This window comes from Triturus cristatus, chromosome 1_2 (genome assembly GCF_964204655.1).
Source record: "Triturus cristatus chromosome 1_2, aTriCri1.1, whole genome shotgun sequence".
In the NCBI taxonomy this organism is placed as follows: domain Eukaryota; kingdom Metazoa; phylum Chordata; class Amphibia; order Caudata; family Salamandridae; genus Triturus; species Triturus cristatus.
In genome coordinates, this window is record NC_140580.1 from 1,168,817,237 (window position 1) to 1,168,832,389 (window position 15,153).

At 51.6% G+C, this 15,153-nt stretch overlaps 1 protein-coding gene across 3 annotated transcripts in view; it reads left to right on the forward strand.

Annotated features, from left to right (window-relative positions):
• LOC146868938 (uncharacterized) overlaps nucleotides 1-15,153 on the forward strand; it is a 161,223-nt gene that overhangs the window by 39,903 nt on the left and 106,167 nt on the right. For all 3 annotated transcript variants that reach the window (XM_085614006.1, XM_085614005.1, XM_085614007.1), the window contains exon 4: nucleotides 12,171-12,293. In XM_085614006.1, coding sequence (XP_085470132.1) covers nucleotides 12,171-12,293 — 123 coding nt within the window. The remainder of the gene's footprint in view (nucleotides 1-12,170; nucleotides 12,294-15,153) is intronic.

Sequence of the window (15,153 nt, forward strand, 5' to 3'; positions counted from 1 at the left end):
AGTGCACTGTGTCCTGGCAAGGCATGCTGGCTGACTCCAGGGTTTATTTCAGTGTTCTGTGTCTGGGAATGCATGCTGGCTGTCTCCAGAGTACCTTTCAGTGTTCTGTGTCTGGGAAGGCATGCTGGCTGACTTCAGGGTTTATTGCAGTGTTCTGTGTCTGGGAAGGCATGCTGGCTGACCCCAGGGTTTATTTCAGTGTTCTGTGTCTGGGAAGGCATGCTGGCTGTCTCCAGAGTACCTTTCAGTGGTCTGTGTCTGGGAAGGCATGCTGGCTGACTTCAGGGTTTATTGCAGTGTTCTGTGTCTGGGAAGGCATGCTGGCTGACTCCAGGGTTTATTTCAGAGTGTTCTGTCTGGGAAGGCAGGCTGGCTTACTCCAGGGCTTATTTCAGTGTTTTCTGTCTGGGAAGGCATGCTTATGACTCCAGGGTGTATTTCAGTGTACTGTGTCTGGGAAGGCATGCTGATGACTCCAGGGTTCATTTCAGTGTTTTCTGTCTGGGAAGGCATGCTGATGACTCCAGGGTTTATTTCAGTGTACTGTGTTCTGGGAAGGCATGCTGGCTGACTCCAGACTTCCTTTCAGTGTTCTGTGTCTGGCAAGGCATGCTGGCTGACTCCAGGGTTTATTTCAGTGTTTTCTGTCTGGGAAGGCATGCTGGCTGACTCCAGGGTTTATTCCAGTGTTTTCTGTCTGGGAAGGCATGCTGGCGGACTCCAGAGTTCTTTTCAGTGTTCTGTGTCTGGGAAGGCATGCTGATGACTCCAGGGTTGATTTCAGTGTACTGTGTCCTGGGAAGGCATATTGGCTGACTCCAGGGTTTATTTCAGTGTTTTCTGTTTGGGAAGGCATGCTGGCTGACTCCAGAGTTCCTTTCAGTGTTCTGTGTCTGGAAAGGCATGCTGATGACTCCAGGGTTTATTTCAGTGTTTTCTGTTTGGGAAGGCATGCTGGCTGACTCCAGGGTTTATTTCAGTGTTTTATGTCTGGGAAGGCATGCTGGCTGATTCCAGAGTTCATTTCAGTGTTCTGTGTCTGGGAAGGCATGTACCCTTCAGTGTTCTGTGTCTGTTAAGGCATGCTGGCTGACTCCAGAGTTCCTTTCAGTGTTCTGTGTCTGGGAAGGCATGCTGGCTGACTCCAGACTTCCTTTCAGTGTTCTGTGTCTGGGAAGGCATGCTGGCTGACTCCAGGGTTCATTTCAGTGTTTTCTGTCTGGGAAGGCATGCTGGCTGGCTCCAGAGTTCCTTTCAGCGTTCTGTGTCTGTGAAGGCATAATGGCTGACTCCAGAGTTCCTTTCCGTGTTTTCTGTCTGGGAAGGCATGCTGGCTAACTCCAGACTTCCTTTCAGTGTTCTGTGTCTGGGAAGGCATGCTGGCTTACTCCAGGGCTTATTTCAGTGTTTTCTGTCTGGGAAGGCATGCTTATGACTCCAGGGTGTATTTAAGTGTACTGGGTCTGGGAAGGCATGCTGATGACTCCAGGGTTTATTTCAGTGTTTTCTGTCTGGGAAGGCATGCTGATGACTCCAGGGTTTATTTCAGTGTACTGTGTTCTGGGAAGGCATGCTGGCTGACTCCAGACTTCCTTTCAGTGTTCTGTGTCTGGCAAGGCATGCTGGCTGACTCCAGGGTTTATTTCAGTGTTTTCTGTCTGGGAAGGCATGCTGGCTGACTCCAGGGTTTATTCCAGTGTTTTCTGTCTGGGAAGGCATGCTGGCGGATTCCAGAGTTCTTTTCAGTGTTCTGTGTCTGGGAAGGCATGCTGATGACTCCAGGGTTGATTTCAGTGTACTGTGTCCTGGGAAGGCATATTGGCTGACTCCAGGGTTTATTTCAGTGTTTTCTGTTTGGGAAGGCATGCTGGCTGACTCCAGAGTTCCTTTCAGTGTTCTGTGTCTGGGAAGGCATGCTGTTGACTCCAGGGTTTATTTCAGTGTTTTATGTCTGGGAAGGCATGCTGGCTGATTCCAGAGTTCCTTTCAGTGTTCTGTGTCTGGGAAGGCATGTACCCTTCAGTGTTCTGTGTCTGTTAAGGCATGCTGGCTGACTCCAGAGTTCCTTTCAGTGTTCTGTGTCTGGGAAGGCATGCTGGCTGACTCCAGACTTCCTTTCAGTGTTCTGTGTCTGGGAAGGCATGCTGGCTGACTCCAGGGTTCATTTCAGTGTTTTCTGTCTGGGAAGGCATGCTGGCTGGCTCCAGAGTTCCTTTCAGCGTTCTGTGTCTGTGAAGGCATAATGGCTGACTCCAGAGTTCCTTTCAGTGTTTTCTGTCTGGGAAGGCATGCTGGCTAACTCCAGACTTCCTTTCAGTGTTCTGTGTCTGGGAAGGCATGCTGGCTGACTCCAAAGTTCCTTTCAGTTTTCTGTGCCTGGGAAGGCATGCTGGCTGACTCCAAAGTTCCTTTCAGTGTTCTGTGTCTGGGAAGGCATGCTGGCTGACTCAATAGTTTATTTCAGTGTTTTGTGTCTGGGAAGGCACGGGTGGGTGGCATTCCTCTGCCCCTGCTGCTCGGATGGGTGGGTGGCATTCCTCTGCCTCTGCTGCTCGGACGGGTGGGTGGCATTCCTCTGCCCCTGTTGTTTATATGGGTGGGTTCATTCCTCTGCTCCTGCTGCTCAGACAGGTGGGTGGCATTCCTCTGCCCCTGCTGCTCGGACGGGTGGATGGCATTCCTCTGCCCCTGCTGCTCGGATGGGTGGGTGGCATTCCTCTGCCCCTGCTGCTCGGATAAGTTGGTGGCATTCCTCTGCTCCTGCTGCTCGGACTTGTGGCTGTCATTCCTTTGCCCCTGCTGCTCGGACAGGTGGGTGGCATTCCTCTGCCTCTAATGCTTGGACGGGTGGGAGGCATTCCTCTGCCCCTGCTGCTCAGATGGGTGGGTGGCATTCCTCTGCTCCTCGGACAGGTGGGTGGCATTTCTCTGCTCCTGCTGCTCGGATGGGTGGGTGGCATTCCTCTGCTCCTGCTGCTCGGACAGGTGGGTGGCATTCCTCTCCCCCTGCTGCTCGGACGGGTGGGTGGCATCCCTCTGCCCCTGCTGCTCGGGTGGGTGGGTGGCATTCCTCTGCCTCTGCTGCTCGGACGGGTGGGTGGCATTCCTCTGGCCCTGCTGCTTGGGCGGGTGGGTGGCATTCCTCTGCTCCTGTTGTGCGGACGGGTGGGTGGCAGTGCTCATGCTGCTCAGACGGGTGGGTGGCATTCCTCTGCTCCTGCTGCTCGGACGGGTGGGTGGCACTTCTCTGCCCCTGCTGCTCGGGCGGGTGGGTGGCATTCCTTTGCTCCTGCTGCTCGGACGGGTGGTTGGCAGTGCTCCTGCTGCTCGGATGGGTGGGTGGCATTCCTCTGCCTCTGCTGCTCGGGCGGGTGGTTGGCAGTGCTCCTGCTGCTCGGATGGGTGGGTGGCATTCCTCTGCCTCTGCTGCTCGGACGGGTGGGTGGCACTCGTGTTGCCTTTATGGAATGCTAAAGTGGGTTTTAGCACCGTGGAAGGTTTTACAGACCCTCTCTGCCCCCTACATCCTGCCAGGGGTGCAACACACGCCTCTGAAGTGCCTGTACCTTGCAGTGAGTAGGTGCAAATCCTTCCTGCCACTGGGGGCTACCCGGGGGCTACCCCACCCACCCTCCTCGCTGGCACCAGTTCTTCTTTCTCTTGGGGCAGCCCATCCCTGCCCTACTTGTTGGAGCCAACGTGCGAGGGGGTCTCCCATCCCGGTGGACCCCCGCTGATACCCAGGCCCTTAGATTTCCCCGGGGGGACGGGCCAGGGGTACTCTACACATGAGGTGATCACTCGAAGGAGGCACCCAGTGTCAGTGCCGTCTGTGAGGAAAGAAACAAAAGTGCGGAATGGAATGCATTGCGCTCAACACCCAAGGAGTTTGACTGCTCCAGGTCACGTGGCGCTGTAAGTCTGGCCTGGACCCATTGCATTGATTCCGTTATTCATAAGCTTTGTGCAAACATATATAGCCAGCGCCACCATGTGGCAGATTGTCATAAATAGGTGCCGGTGTTCAGCACCGGCTAACACGCACGAGTTAAGCACTGCGCCTGCGTGACCCGGGTCCCGGGCTGTGAGCAGCCCCTCTCCTCCATCCTTGAGACCTGTTGTAGTATCGTGGTCTGTCGGTACACGGTTCACCCCCTAAGGGGAGCAGATTGGTGCGGTGCCCAAAGTTTTCAAGCTTTGCCGGCCCAAGTGGGGGAGGGGGCGGGGGGGGGGGGGGGGGGGTAGGTGGCCTACAGTCTGCCATGATGCCTGCTTGACCATTGAGTTCTTGAAGCTGGGGGATTCGGACAGCACCCCTGAACCCAAGGGGGAGGGGGGGGAATCGGGGGGGGGAGTGGCGCTCTTCGGCACTTGCTTACTTCACAACGATGGAGGCAACAACCGGAGCATCCATCTTGAGCTTGGAGTTGCAAACACACTAGCTCCTGGAGCGCCTTGATGCCCCCAGGCTGCCATCCTCAGAGTCTGGGAGTGCAAAGGTAGGTCGCACACTGCTCGTCACACCAGCAGAGTCTGGGAGTGCAGTGGGCTCGGAGAGCGAGGCTAGTGTTGTCCTGACGCTGTCATCAGCATCGGGAAATCTACACTGACATCTGATTGCTTCAGTTATGGAAACGGCACGTTGGTAGCTTATGTTATAAATGTTTCAACCTTTGAGAACTATCTTACCATCTCCAAGTGCAAAGGTCACAGTAGAAGCATTTGTTGACAGGTTGCCAGGAGCATTAAAAGATGCCATTATGTTTAAAGCCGGGGTCATTCCTTTCTCAAGCGCGTCCGACACCTGTACAAAAGCAGGTGTACAACGCACAGATGTACAACACACTGGTGTACATCACACAGGTGTACAACGTACAGATCGAACAAGAGATTGGAAGGTGCACACGTTCCGAAGTCAATGAAGCAGCATAAATCAGTTATTCCATACTAAAAGTCCTTTAATTCAATAAATCTCTCAGAACTGGCACACAGCCAACGCGTTTCGTTCCCGATTCTTTGCCAGAGGGAACTTCGTCAGGGCTCCTATGTTATAGAAATCCAAGGTAATAAGGCAAAAATTAGACCTCGAAATGTGGAATATATGCCGAGCTCTCTCAGGATAAAAAGCCTTAATCATATGCTTTATATAGCATTACGATACAACTCATTTTTATTTAATGAACAAAATATCCCTCTATTCCAATTACCAAAGGAAGCACAAGCGATTTCCATAAGATAAATGGCATAAACTGTGAATCATGATTCCTCAATCAGCAATAATACAGCAAATCGAAGCTTGAGCAATGAGAAGAAGTAAGTAGTATGGCATATGATTCACAGTTGATGCCAATTATCTTATAGCAATCGCTTGTGCTTCCTTTGTGTAGATCGCATAGATGCACAACACATAGGTGTACATCACAGGTGTACATCACATAGGTGTACAACACACTAGTGTACAAAACACAGGTGTACAACACACTGGTGCTTATCACATAGGTGTACAACACACTGGTGCTTATCACATAGGTGTAGAACACACTGGTATACATCGCATAGATGCACAACACATAGGTGTACATCACACAGGTGTACAACACACTTGTGTACATCACATACGTGTACAACGCACAGGTGGGCAACACACAGGTATACAACATACTAGTGCACAACACACAGGTGTACAATACACTGGTGTACATCACACACTTGTACAATACACAGGTGTACATTACACAGGTGTGCAAAACACAAGTGTACATCACAGAGGTGTACAACACACGGGTGTACATCACACAGGTGCACAATATAAAGGTGTACATCACAGAGGTGTGCAACACACCGGCCCCTAAACCAGAGAAGGGGCTTCATGTGGGTGTTTTGTGACCCGCATTTGTTGGTGCGAGGGGCCACATTAAAGAGGATAAGGAAATGATTCGGCAAAGAGGCCTGCACGTTCATGGGATATTTGTAATGCTTTCAGAGAGTGGGTTTTCAGAGGGAACAGCCTGTTGGTACGGCACCCCTCTTCATGAGTGGGGTGTCACAGAGAACAGGATATAAGCACTGCAATACACTTCATGTGTTGGTTTTCAGAGAGAACAGGCAGTCAGGACCACACCCCTAATCATGAGTGGGGTTTCAGAGAGAGAACAGCCTGGAGGTAATGCACCCCAATTCATGACTGAGTTTTCAGTAAGAGAACAGGTTGTCAGCACTGCACCTCCCTTCAGGAGTGAGCTTTCATAGAGAACAGGCTGTCTGTACTGCACCCCACTTCATGAGTGGGTTTGTTTTCAGAGAGAACAGGCTGTCGGCACTGCACCCCACTTCATGAGTGGGCTTTCAGAGAGAACAGTATGTCGGCACAGCACCCCACATCATGAATGGGTTTTCAAAGAGAGAGCAGGTTGTCAGCAGTGCACCCCAGTTCATGTGTGGACTTTCAGAGAGAACAGGCTGTCGGCACTGCACCCCACTTCATGTGTGGGCTTTGATAGAGAGCAGGTTGTCGGCACTGTACCCCACTTCATGTGTGGGCTGTTCTCGGCGCTGCACCCCGCTTCATGAATGGGCTTGCAGACAGCCTGTTCTCTCTGAAAGCCCACACATGAAGTGGGGTGCAGTGCCGACAACCTGTTCTCACTTCATGAGTGGGTTTTGAGAGAGAACAGGCTGCCGGCACTGCACCCCACTTCATGTGTGGGCTTTCACAGAGAACACGTTGTCGGCACCGCACCCAACTTCGTTTGTGGGGTGTTCAGAGCAAACTGGCTATCAGCACCTCACCTCGCTTCATGAGTTGGTTTTGAGAGAGAACAGGCTGTCAGCACTGCACCCCACTTCATGAGTGGGCTTTTAAAGAGAGAGCAGGTTGTCAGCACTGCACCCCGCTTCAACAGTGGGTTTTGAGAGAGAACAGTCTGTCTATACTGCACCTCGCTTCATGAGTGTGTTTTGGGAGAGAACAGATTTTGGGCACTGCTCCCCACTTCATGAGTGAGTTTTCAAAAAGAGAGCAGGTTGTCGGCACTGCACCACGCTTCATGAGTGGGTTTTGAGAGAAAACAGGCTATTGGCTCTGCACCCCACTTCATGTGTGGGCTTTCAGAGAGAACAGTTTGTCGGCACTGCACCCCAATCCGTTTGTGGGGATTTCAGAGAGAACAGGCTATCAGCACTACACCTCGCTTCGTGAGTGGGTTTTGAGAGAGAACGTATTGTCGTCACTTCACCCTGCTTCATGTATTGGCTTTGAAAGAGAGCAGGTTGTTGGCACTGCACCCCACTTCATGAGTGGGCTTTCAGAGAGAGCAGGTTGTCAGCACTGCACCCCACTTCATGAGTGGGCTTTCAGAGAGAACAGGTTGTCAGCACTGCACCCCACTTCATGAGTGGGCTTTCAGAGAGAACAGGTTGTCTGCACTGCACCTCGCTTCATGAGTGGGTTTTGAGAGAGAACAGCCTGTCGGCACTGCACCCCGCTTCATAGTACCAATATCGGCAACACTCACCACCCCTCATGCAGCATCATAGCGAATAAATAAAGAGACTAGACACTGTTTTTGTGGAGAAAATTGCTGCAGGTTTATTAGCATACCAACTATGCCAACATGGTGGGTTATCTTACAGGCGATCCAAAGGCAAGCCGCCCCTCGCGGCCCACCACCTGATGGGCCAACTTGCATTGTGGCCTTAGCCAATCAGTGCTTAGCGGTTATGGTGAGGGGATAGCCCCTCCCACCTCCGGTGAACCGTCGGTCCACCCCATTATTCGCGCGCCTCAATACAGGTTGCCAACCACCCGTAGGACAGACGTGGTGCTGTCGCACCTCAGGGTCCACCGCGAAGACTTCCTGGGGATATTCGGCCTCAGCACCCTTTGTGCTGTTGAAGAGGGTACCCCTGAGTACCTTTCTGCCTCTGGATCGCCCTGTAACTCCACCACAGCCCTGGGTGTGGCGACCGCCACAGCAAGGGCCCCCCACCAAGGCCGGCATTCCTACTTACATCCTGCTGTTTCCAGGGCCTCCCCCAGATCAAGGAAGAACAAGTCTATGCCTATTTTGGAGAGATGTACCCCATCATCCTCGAAACACCCTGTGGATTTGACGTGCAGCAACCCATGTCTAAAGAAGCCAAATCCCCTCTGTTCGGTGAATTTACGCATAGCGCCGTTGACCCTCCTGCGCGCAGCCTCCATCGCCTCCCCTGACCGAGCTCCATGCCACAGGAGCCGGGGGGTGATCTCAGACCACCAAAGTTCACATGTCCCCAACTGGTTGCTTAATTTGCACATTGTGGTCTTCATGTTTTGAAGCAATGTCCTCTTCCCCAGGGCAGTCAGGTCGTTCCCCCCCAGATGTATAACTAGAACGTTGGGAGGACTGGTGCCCCCCCCAGTCACTCCTGCAGTTTGCCCAACAACCCATTCCACCTCATGCCTGGGTGCCCCAGCCAAATTATCTTGGTGTTGGAAAATCCATTTCTCAACTTCCTGCTTTCAGCCCACCGTGCCAATCTCAAGACGCCAGAATGGCCAATCACCCAGACCTTTGTTCCTGGCAAATAAAGAAATGTGATGTTGCAAAACGTTCATTAACACCACAGCACAACAAAATTGCAAACAGTAAAATACACTCCACAACACTCTGATGCCAGTCACCTGCCAGTCACCAGGACTCCGGTGACTGAAACAAAATTAAAGTTTGTGAGCTCATACCCGTATGTATCTCTTGAACCATTGGGATTCCCACCGCCCCACTTGTTTGATACCTTCTGCTGGCAAGCCTTCCTTAAATGCTGTTGTTGCTGCCCCTATGCGGAAAGAGTGGCTGCAGAAGCGCTTGCCCAGATCCATGCTGCCTGACAGCGCTAGGCATGCGTGCATTATGTGTTCCACCTGGAACTTCGTAAGGGGCGTGCCGTCTGCATGCAAGAGAAGATAACCTACTGCTGGCAGGCGCAGGGCCAGATAGGCGGCGAACAGTCCCACTGGGCAATACCTGCCATCACCCAGACTGTGTAGCCAGAACACCCTTCCCTCCCCGGACTGGTCCGTCTTAGATCTTCTTAGAGTTATTTTGAGGGAAGCCCCCGAGAGCACCGCATCCTGTATCTTCAAAGCCACCCCAGACCTGTCATTCTTAGATCTAGCCACTAGCTCACTAATTCTGAGGGCCCGAAGAAAGCAAGGCTGAAGGTGGCAGCAAACAATGCTGCCTCAAACGCTGAGTGGGTAGCCTTGTGCACCCCATCCAGCATCCCCTGCAGGGTCTTGAAGTCTATGGGGGACCTATTGTCTGGTGCCCTCGGTTCACTCCTGGCCCAACCTTTTAACGCTGCTCTGGTCAAGAAGGATTTGGTGGGGTCGGACTGGCCCCTTAGTCTAGTGTGGTGACTGATTGCCGCCAGATGGCCTGAAATCCAAGAATGACTCTTCCCATTGTCCTTGACCCACAATATGAAATACTGTACCCTGCTTTCTAGAGATGACCCACTTTCCTCCCAGGATCCCACCACTGAACAGAATTTGGCAACGCAGGACCTATATCTCTTACTGGTCCTTGGTGCTAGGGACAGTTCACCCAGCCCCCTCAGTCGATTTTCCACTTCAGCAGGAACCAGAGGTGTGGTGGGATAGGGGTCATCTCCTCTCTCGCTCTAAGCCACGCCTCCCGGAACTGGCACCACTGAAAACGAGAGAGAGCATCAGCTGCTGTGTTCTGCACCTCCTGAATGTGTCATGCCCTGCATTCAACGTTATTGTACAGACACGCCCGCACCAACTCCCTCAAGAGACACAAAACCAGAGGGCAACTCGCTGACTGGGAGTTGATGACCTCCACTACTGCCAGGTTGTCACAACGCAAAACCAACGTCGTCAGGGGTGAGGAGAAAGAGGCCGCTAGGTGGGCGGGGGAGGAACTTATACCTCTCCCCTTTCCCCACCTGGGCCGGAAATGACAAGAGGGACCCCGAAGGGGTCGCCCAACGCTGGGCTGTCTGGGCATCTTGTGGCACTAAAGGGGCCGCCCTCTTAGGAGGGTCCCCATCGTGGAAGTCAGGCAGCCCACATGAGTGGGTTTTGAGTAGGCCTGGGTGGTAAATTCTGTTCTGCTTGTGGAATTTGCAGAATTTGGGTAATTTCACGTTCCGCGGAGAACGTGGAATTGCCCAAAATTCTGCGTTCCGTGGCTTCTCAGATTTTTTTTGCTTGTTCACGTTCTCAAAATGCGTGTTTGCAAGATATTTCCCCCCGAATATGCAAACAGTGTTCGCGAACAGGAAAAAAGCATCGCGAACAAGCAATTCCACGTGTTCACGGAATTTCTGCGTGCTCGCAGAGATTTTTACTGTTTCGCGGAGCTTTGCGTAGCGCGACTAAGCAAATTCTGCCCACCCCTAGTTTTGAGAGAGAACAGGCTGTTCGGAACTGCACCCCACTTCATGAGTGGGTTTTGAGAGAGAACAGGTTGTTTGCACTGCACCTCACTTCGTTTGTGGGATTTTCAGACCTGCTCTGCCCTGCGTTCCCTGTATCTATACAACGTCCCGGAGGGGAGGACTGCATGGGACCTGTGTTGCCAGTTTGTCTCTGGTAGGAAATATTTACAGACAAACTGCTGGGCATTTTGGTTTCTGTATCTGGTGACTTGCCTACATCCGTACAGTGCCTGGCCTGGTGGAGGAGTCTGTTTTAACCATGAATTCCCTATATCTTTAAAGTAACATGGGTGGCGGAGCAGTCTATCAGAGCCTGAGATTTTATATAGTTCTGTTGTTACTTGCCTGAAGGGGCAGATTGTCAATGCCTGGTTCCACTGTATCTCTATGGTATCATGCCTGGAGGTGCAGTCTATCTGAGCCCTTGATTTTCTGTAGCTCTATGGTATCATGCCTGGAGGGACAGTCTATCTGAGCCCTTGATTCGCTGTATCTCTATGGTATCATGCCTGGAGGGACAGTCTATCTGAGCCCCTGATTCACTGTATCTCTATGGTATCATGCCCGGAGGGCCAGTCTCTCTGAGCCCCTGATTCTCAGAATCTCGATAGTAACCTGCCGCAGGGACAGTCTATCTGAGCCCTTGATTCACTGTATCTCTATGGTATCATGCCCGGAGGGCCAGTCTATCTGAGCCCTTGATTCTCTGTATCTCTATGGTATCATGCCTTGAGGGCCAGTCTATCTGAGCCCCTGATTCACTGTATCTCTATGGTATCATGCCTGGAGGGACAGTTTATCTGAGCCCTTGATTCACTGTATCTCTATGGTATCATGCCTGGAGGGCCAGTCTATCTGAGCCCCTGGTTCTCTGTATCTCTATGGTATCATGCCTGGAGGGGCGGTCTTTCTGAGCCCTTGATTCTCTGTATCTCTATGGTATCATGCCTGGAGGGACAGTCTATCTGAGCTATTGATTCACTGATTCTCTATGGTATCATGCCTGGAGGAACAGTCTATCAGAGCCCTTGATTCACTTTTATCTCTATGGTAACATGCCTGAGAGACAGTCTGTCTGAACCATACATTGGCCGTATCTCTATGATATTAGGCCTTGGGTGATCTATATGAACCCTAGGTCCATTCTATCTCTATGATATCATGCCTGGAGGGACAGCCTTTAATGCACTGTATCTCTATGCCAACATGCCTGAGGGAAAGTCTATCTGCGTGCTTCATTCACTTTATCTCTATGGTATCATGCCTGGAGGGACAGTCTATCTGAGCCCTTGATTCACTTTATCTCTATGGTATCATGCCTGGAGGGACAGTCTATCTGAGCCCTTATTGCACTGTATCTCTATGGTAACATGCCTGAGAGACAGTCTGTCTGAACCATAGATTAGCTGTATCTCTATGAAATTAGGCCTGGATGGCCTGTCTGAACCCAAGGTCCACTGTACCTCTATTGCATTATGCCCGAAAGGACAGTGTTTCTGGGCCATGGAATGCAGTCAGACACTGTTCTTCTGGTAGCCGGACGCATCGTTCTCTACAAAGGCTCTGAGAGGACCTGTGCAGTCAGAGTACTCAGATGTAACAGGTTCTTAATACAGGGTGCTTGCACCACGTTACTTCCATCATGGGTACCACGCTGGGTTAGATATGGGGCATTCTTTGACTCTCAGACGCTTAACAGTGACGTGGGCTCTTTTTTCTTGAAGGCCAAAGATGCAGACCCCACAGGGACCCCCAAAACCAAGTGACATCATCAAGAAGTTCTCCACCAAACCCAAGGCTTCCGGTGGACCCCTGAAAGCAGACCACGCGCTGGGCAAGAGGCTGCAGTGAGTACTGGGGAGTGACATATGGGGGCACCGGTAACAGTGGGATGGGGGTGTTACAGCAGAGGAGGAGGGCTTCACTGGGAGAATGGTGCACTCTGGGAAAAGTGAAGCGAGAGGTGAAAGAGAACCTGGGAAAGTGAAAATAAGGTAAAAGGAAAGCGCTTGAGTGACAGGGGAGGGGGAGAGAGATGGGGAAGAGAGACTCAGGAGGAAGAGGAGAAAGAGAGAGTGACATTGGTTAGGGACATTCATTTATGAAGCTTGAAGAGTGCACAGCTACCCAGAAAGGGTCTCCCAGCACTAAGGCAGACAGTAAAACAGAGATGCCAAAACAGACAAGGAGGCATAGCAACATGCCAGAAGACAAGAACTCAGTCAAGGCAAGTGAAGAGCAGAGTCTTCAGGTCCTTGCGCAAGGTACGTAACGAGTTGCAGTGCCTGAGAGCTACAGGAAGAGAGTTCTAAAGTTTCGGGCCTAAATAGGAGAAGGAACACCCCTTAATGCGGGCCCGATGAAACCTACACGTGGTAAACAGGGCGAGATTGGCTGATCTGAGCGATCGGGTGGGGACATATGGAGAAACCAGTCCTTGGATGTATGAAGGGGCGAGTCCATGTCAGCTCAAAACGTAGCATAAGGCCATGAATTTAATACGCTTGTCAACCTGAAGCCAATGTAGTCTGCGGAGCGAGGGAGAGATGGAAGCATATCTAGGCAGCCGGAAGAGAAGGCGGGCGGCCGCGTTCTGAATGATCTACAAGCGACGGATCAAGGATTTATCAGCGCCCAGATACAGTACATTCTCATAGTCCAATCTGGACGTTACCAGGGTCTGCAGCACCGTTCTCTGGGCACTTAGAGGAATCAGCCAGAGGATGTTCTTGAGCTATTTAAGAATGGAAAAGCAGGAGGCTGTGAGCTGGGAGACCTGCCGCTTAAGGGAAAGATTCTTATCAATGATGAAGCCGGGATTCTTAACCTTGTTAACCGGCGTGGGTAAGGGCCCCAGTGAGACGGGCCAGCGGTTAACTCCCCAAACATCGGGATTATTTCCCAGAATCAGGACTGCGGTTTTATTGCCATTAAGCTTTAGGGCATTTCTGTTCCTCCAGAGGGCGACATTAGACAGGCCTCGCCTCAGTGGGGAAGGATCTTGATTATGAGCATCAGAAAGTGAGAAAATAATCTGGGAATCATCCGCATAAGAGAATACGGTGAGATCAGACTCTTCAATCCCCTCCATCAAGGGGGCAAAGGTAAATGTTGAAAAGCAGGGGACTCAAAATAGATCCCTGCGAACCCCTGAGGTCAGTGTTAGGGTCTTGGATGTATAGTTTGATGATGAGACCTGAAACGTTCGATCTTTCAGAAAGGAAGATGGCCACCTCAAGGCAAGGTCAGCCATGCCTGACGGCTCTAACCTGTCCCGGAGGATGGAGGGTGAGACCGTGTCAAAAGCCGCACTTAAATCCAGAAGGACAAGGGCGGCCGTACTGCCGGAGTCAAGTTCTTGCCTAAGGAGTTCTGTGACTCCTCGTAGGGCGGCTTCGGTACTGTGGCCTGCCCTAAATCCAGACTGAGACGGATGAAGTAGATTACGAGTAGTGGCGAAGCAAGAGAGTTGAGTGTTTACATGCTTTTCCAGAATTTTTGGAAAAAACAGAGAGGAGGGAAATTGGCCTAAAGTTTGACCAACAATGAGGGTCAAAGTCATCCTTGTTGAGCAGAGGGAGTACCAAGGCATGCTTCCAGTTCTGGGGTTCATCACCCGTGCTCCAGGAAGAGATGAGGAGATCAAGAATTAATGTGAGGGCGGCCTCATCCATCATTCTAAGTTTTGATGGGGGAAGGGGATCAAGCGGAAAGTCAGACTTGATGGTGAACAGTAATGTTTGTAGTAATGCTAAGCCCTGATTTCAACGGGCTTATTTGACTTAACTTTGCTTAGAAAAAAGGAGGCTAGCTCGTCACACTGTTGTTTAGAGAGGGAGGGGGGCGATGTGAACAACCTAGCTGCAAAAAGTTCATTCACTACCTTTTTTCTGAGCGGAGGGTTTCATTAAACCAGGGGCAGGGGGGTGCATTCTGCCTTGTCTTTTAGATGTTCGATGCAGAATTGAATCCGTGGCCTCTCTAAGCCATTGATGTACAGCGATTTGATCAGTGTCAGATGTGGAAACGTTTGTAGGGATGGTGTGTAAAGGTAGCTTGTTTAGTTCAATCATATCCAATTCACACCAATGCCTGTTAGCAAATTGCCTTGCAGACCGAGTAAAGGGAGAAAAAGGGACTGTGATATTAAAAGGTACTGCATAATGATCAGCCCAACAGAGTTGGAGCGGAGGGTAAACGGAGAGGTCGGAAAGACTAGAAAAGATGTGGTCCAAGAGATGGCCCACAGTGTGGGTGGCGGCAGAGTTAAGAAGGGGAAGATTAAGTGAGCCCAAATCATCTATTAGGGTTAAGGGTAGCTAGTGTCCGGCCTTGGATTTATCCGGGCTGCAAACTCCTGACTCGAGTATTCTGCCCCAGAGACATCGGACCAGACTTCCCTCCGGACCTGCGGGGCAGTACCCAAGCTCCTCAACATCTTTCCCACATCCCTCAACTGGTGGAGCAAGGGCTGTACCCAAGCCCCCCAACATCCTGCCCACATCCTTCATCTGGGGGTGCAAGGGCTGTACCCATACCCCCAACCTCCTGATCCTGCCCACATCCCTCAGCTGGGAGAGCAAGGGCTGTTCCCAAGTCCCTCTACATCCTGCCCACACCCCTCAGCTGGGGGAGCAAGGGCTGTACCCAATCCCCACCCTCCTGCCCATATCCCTCAGCTGGTGGAACAAGGGCTGTACCCAGGTC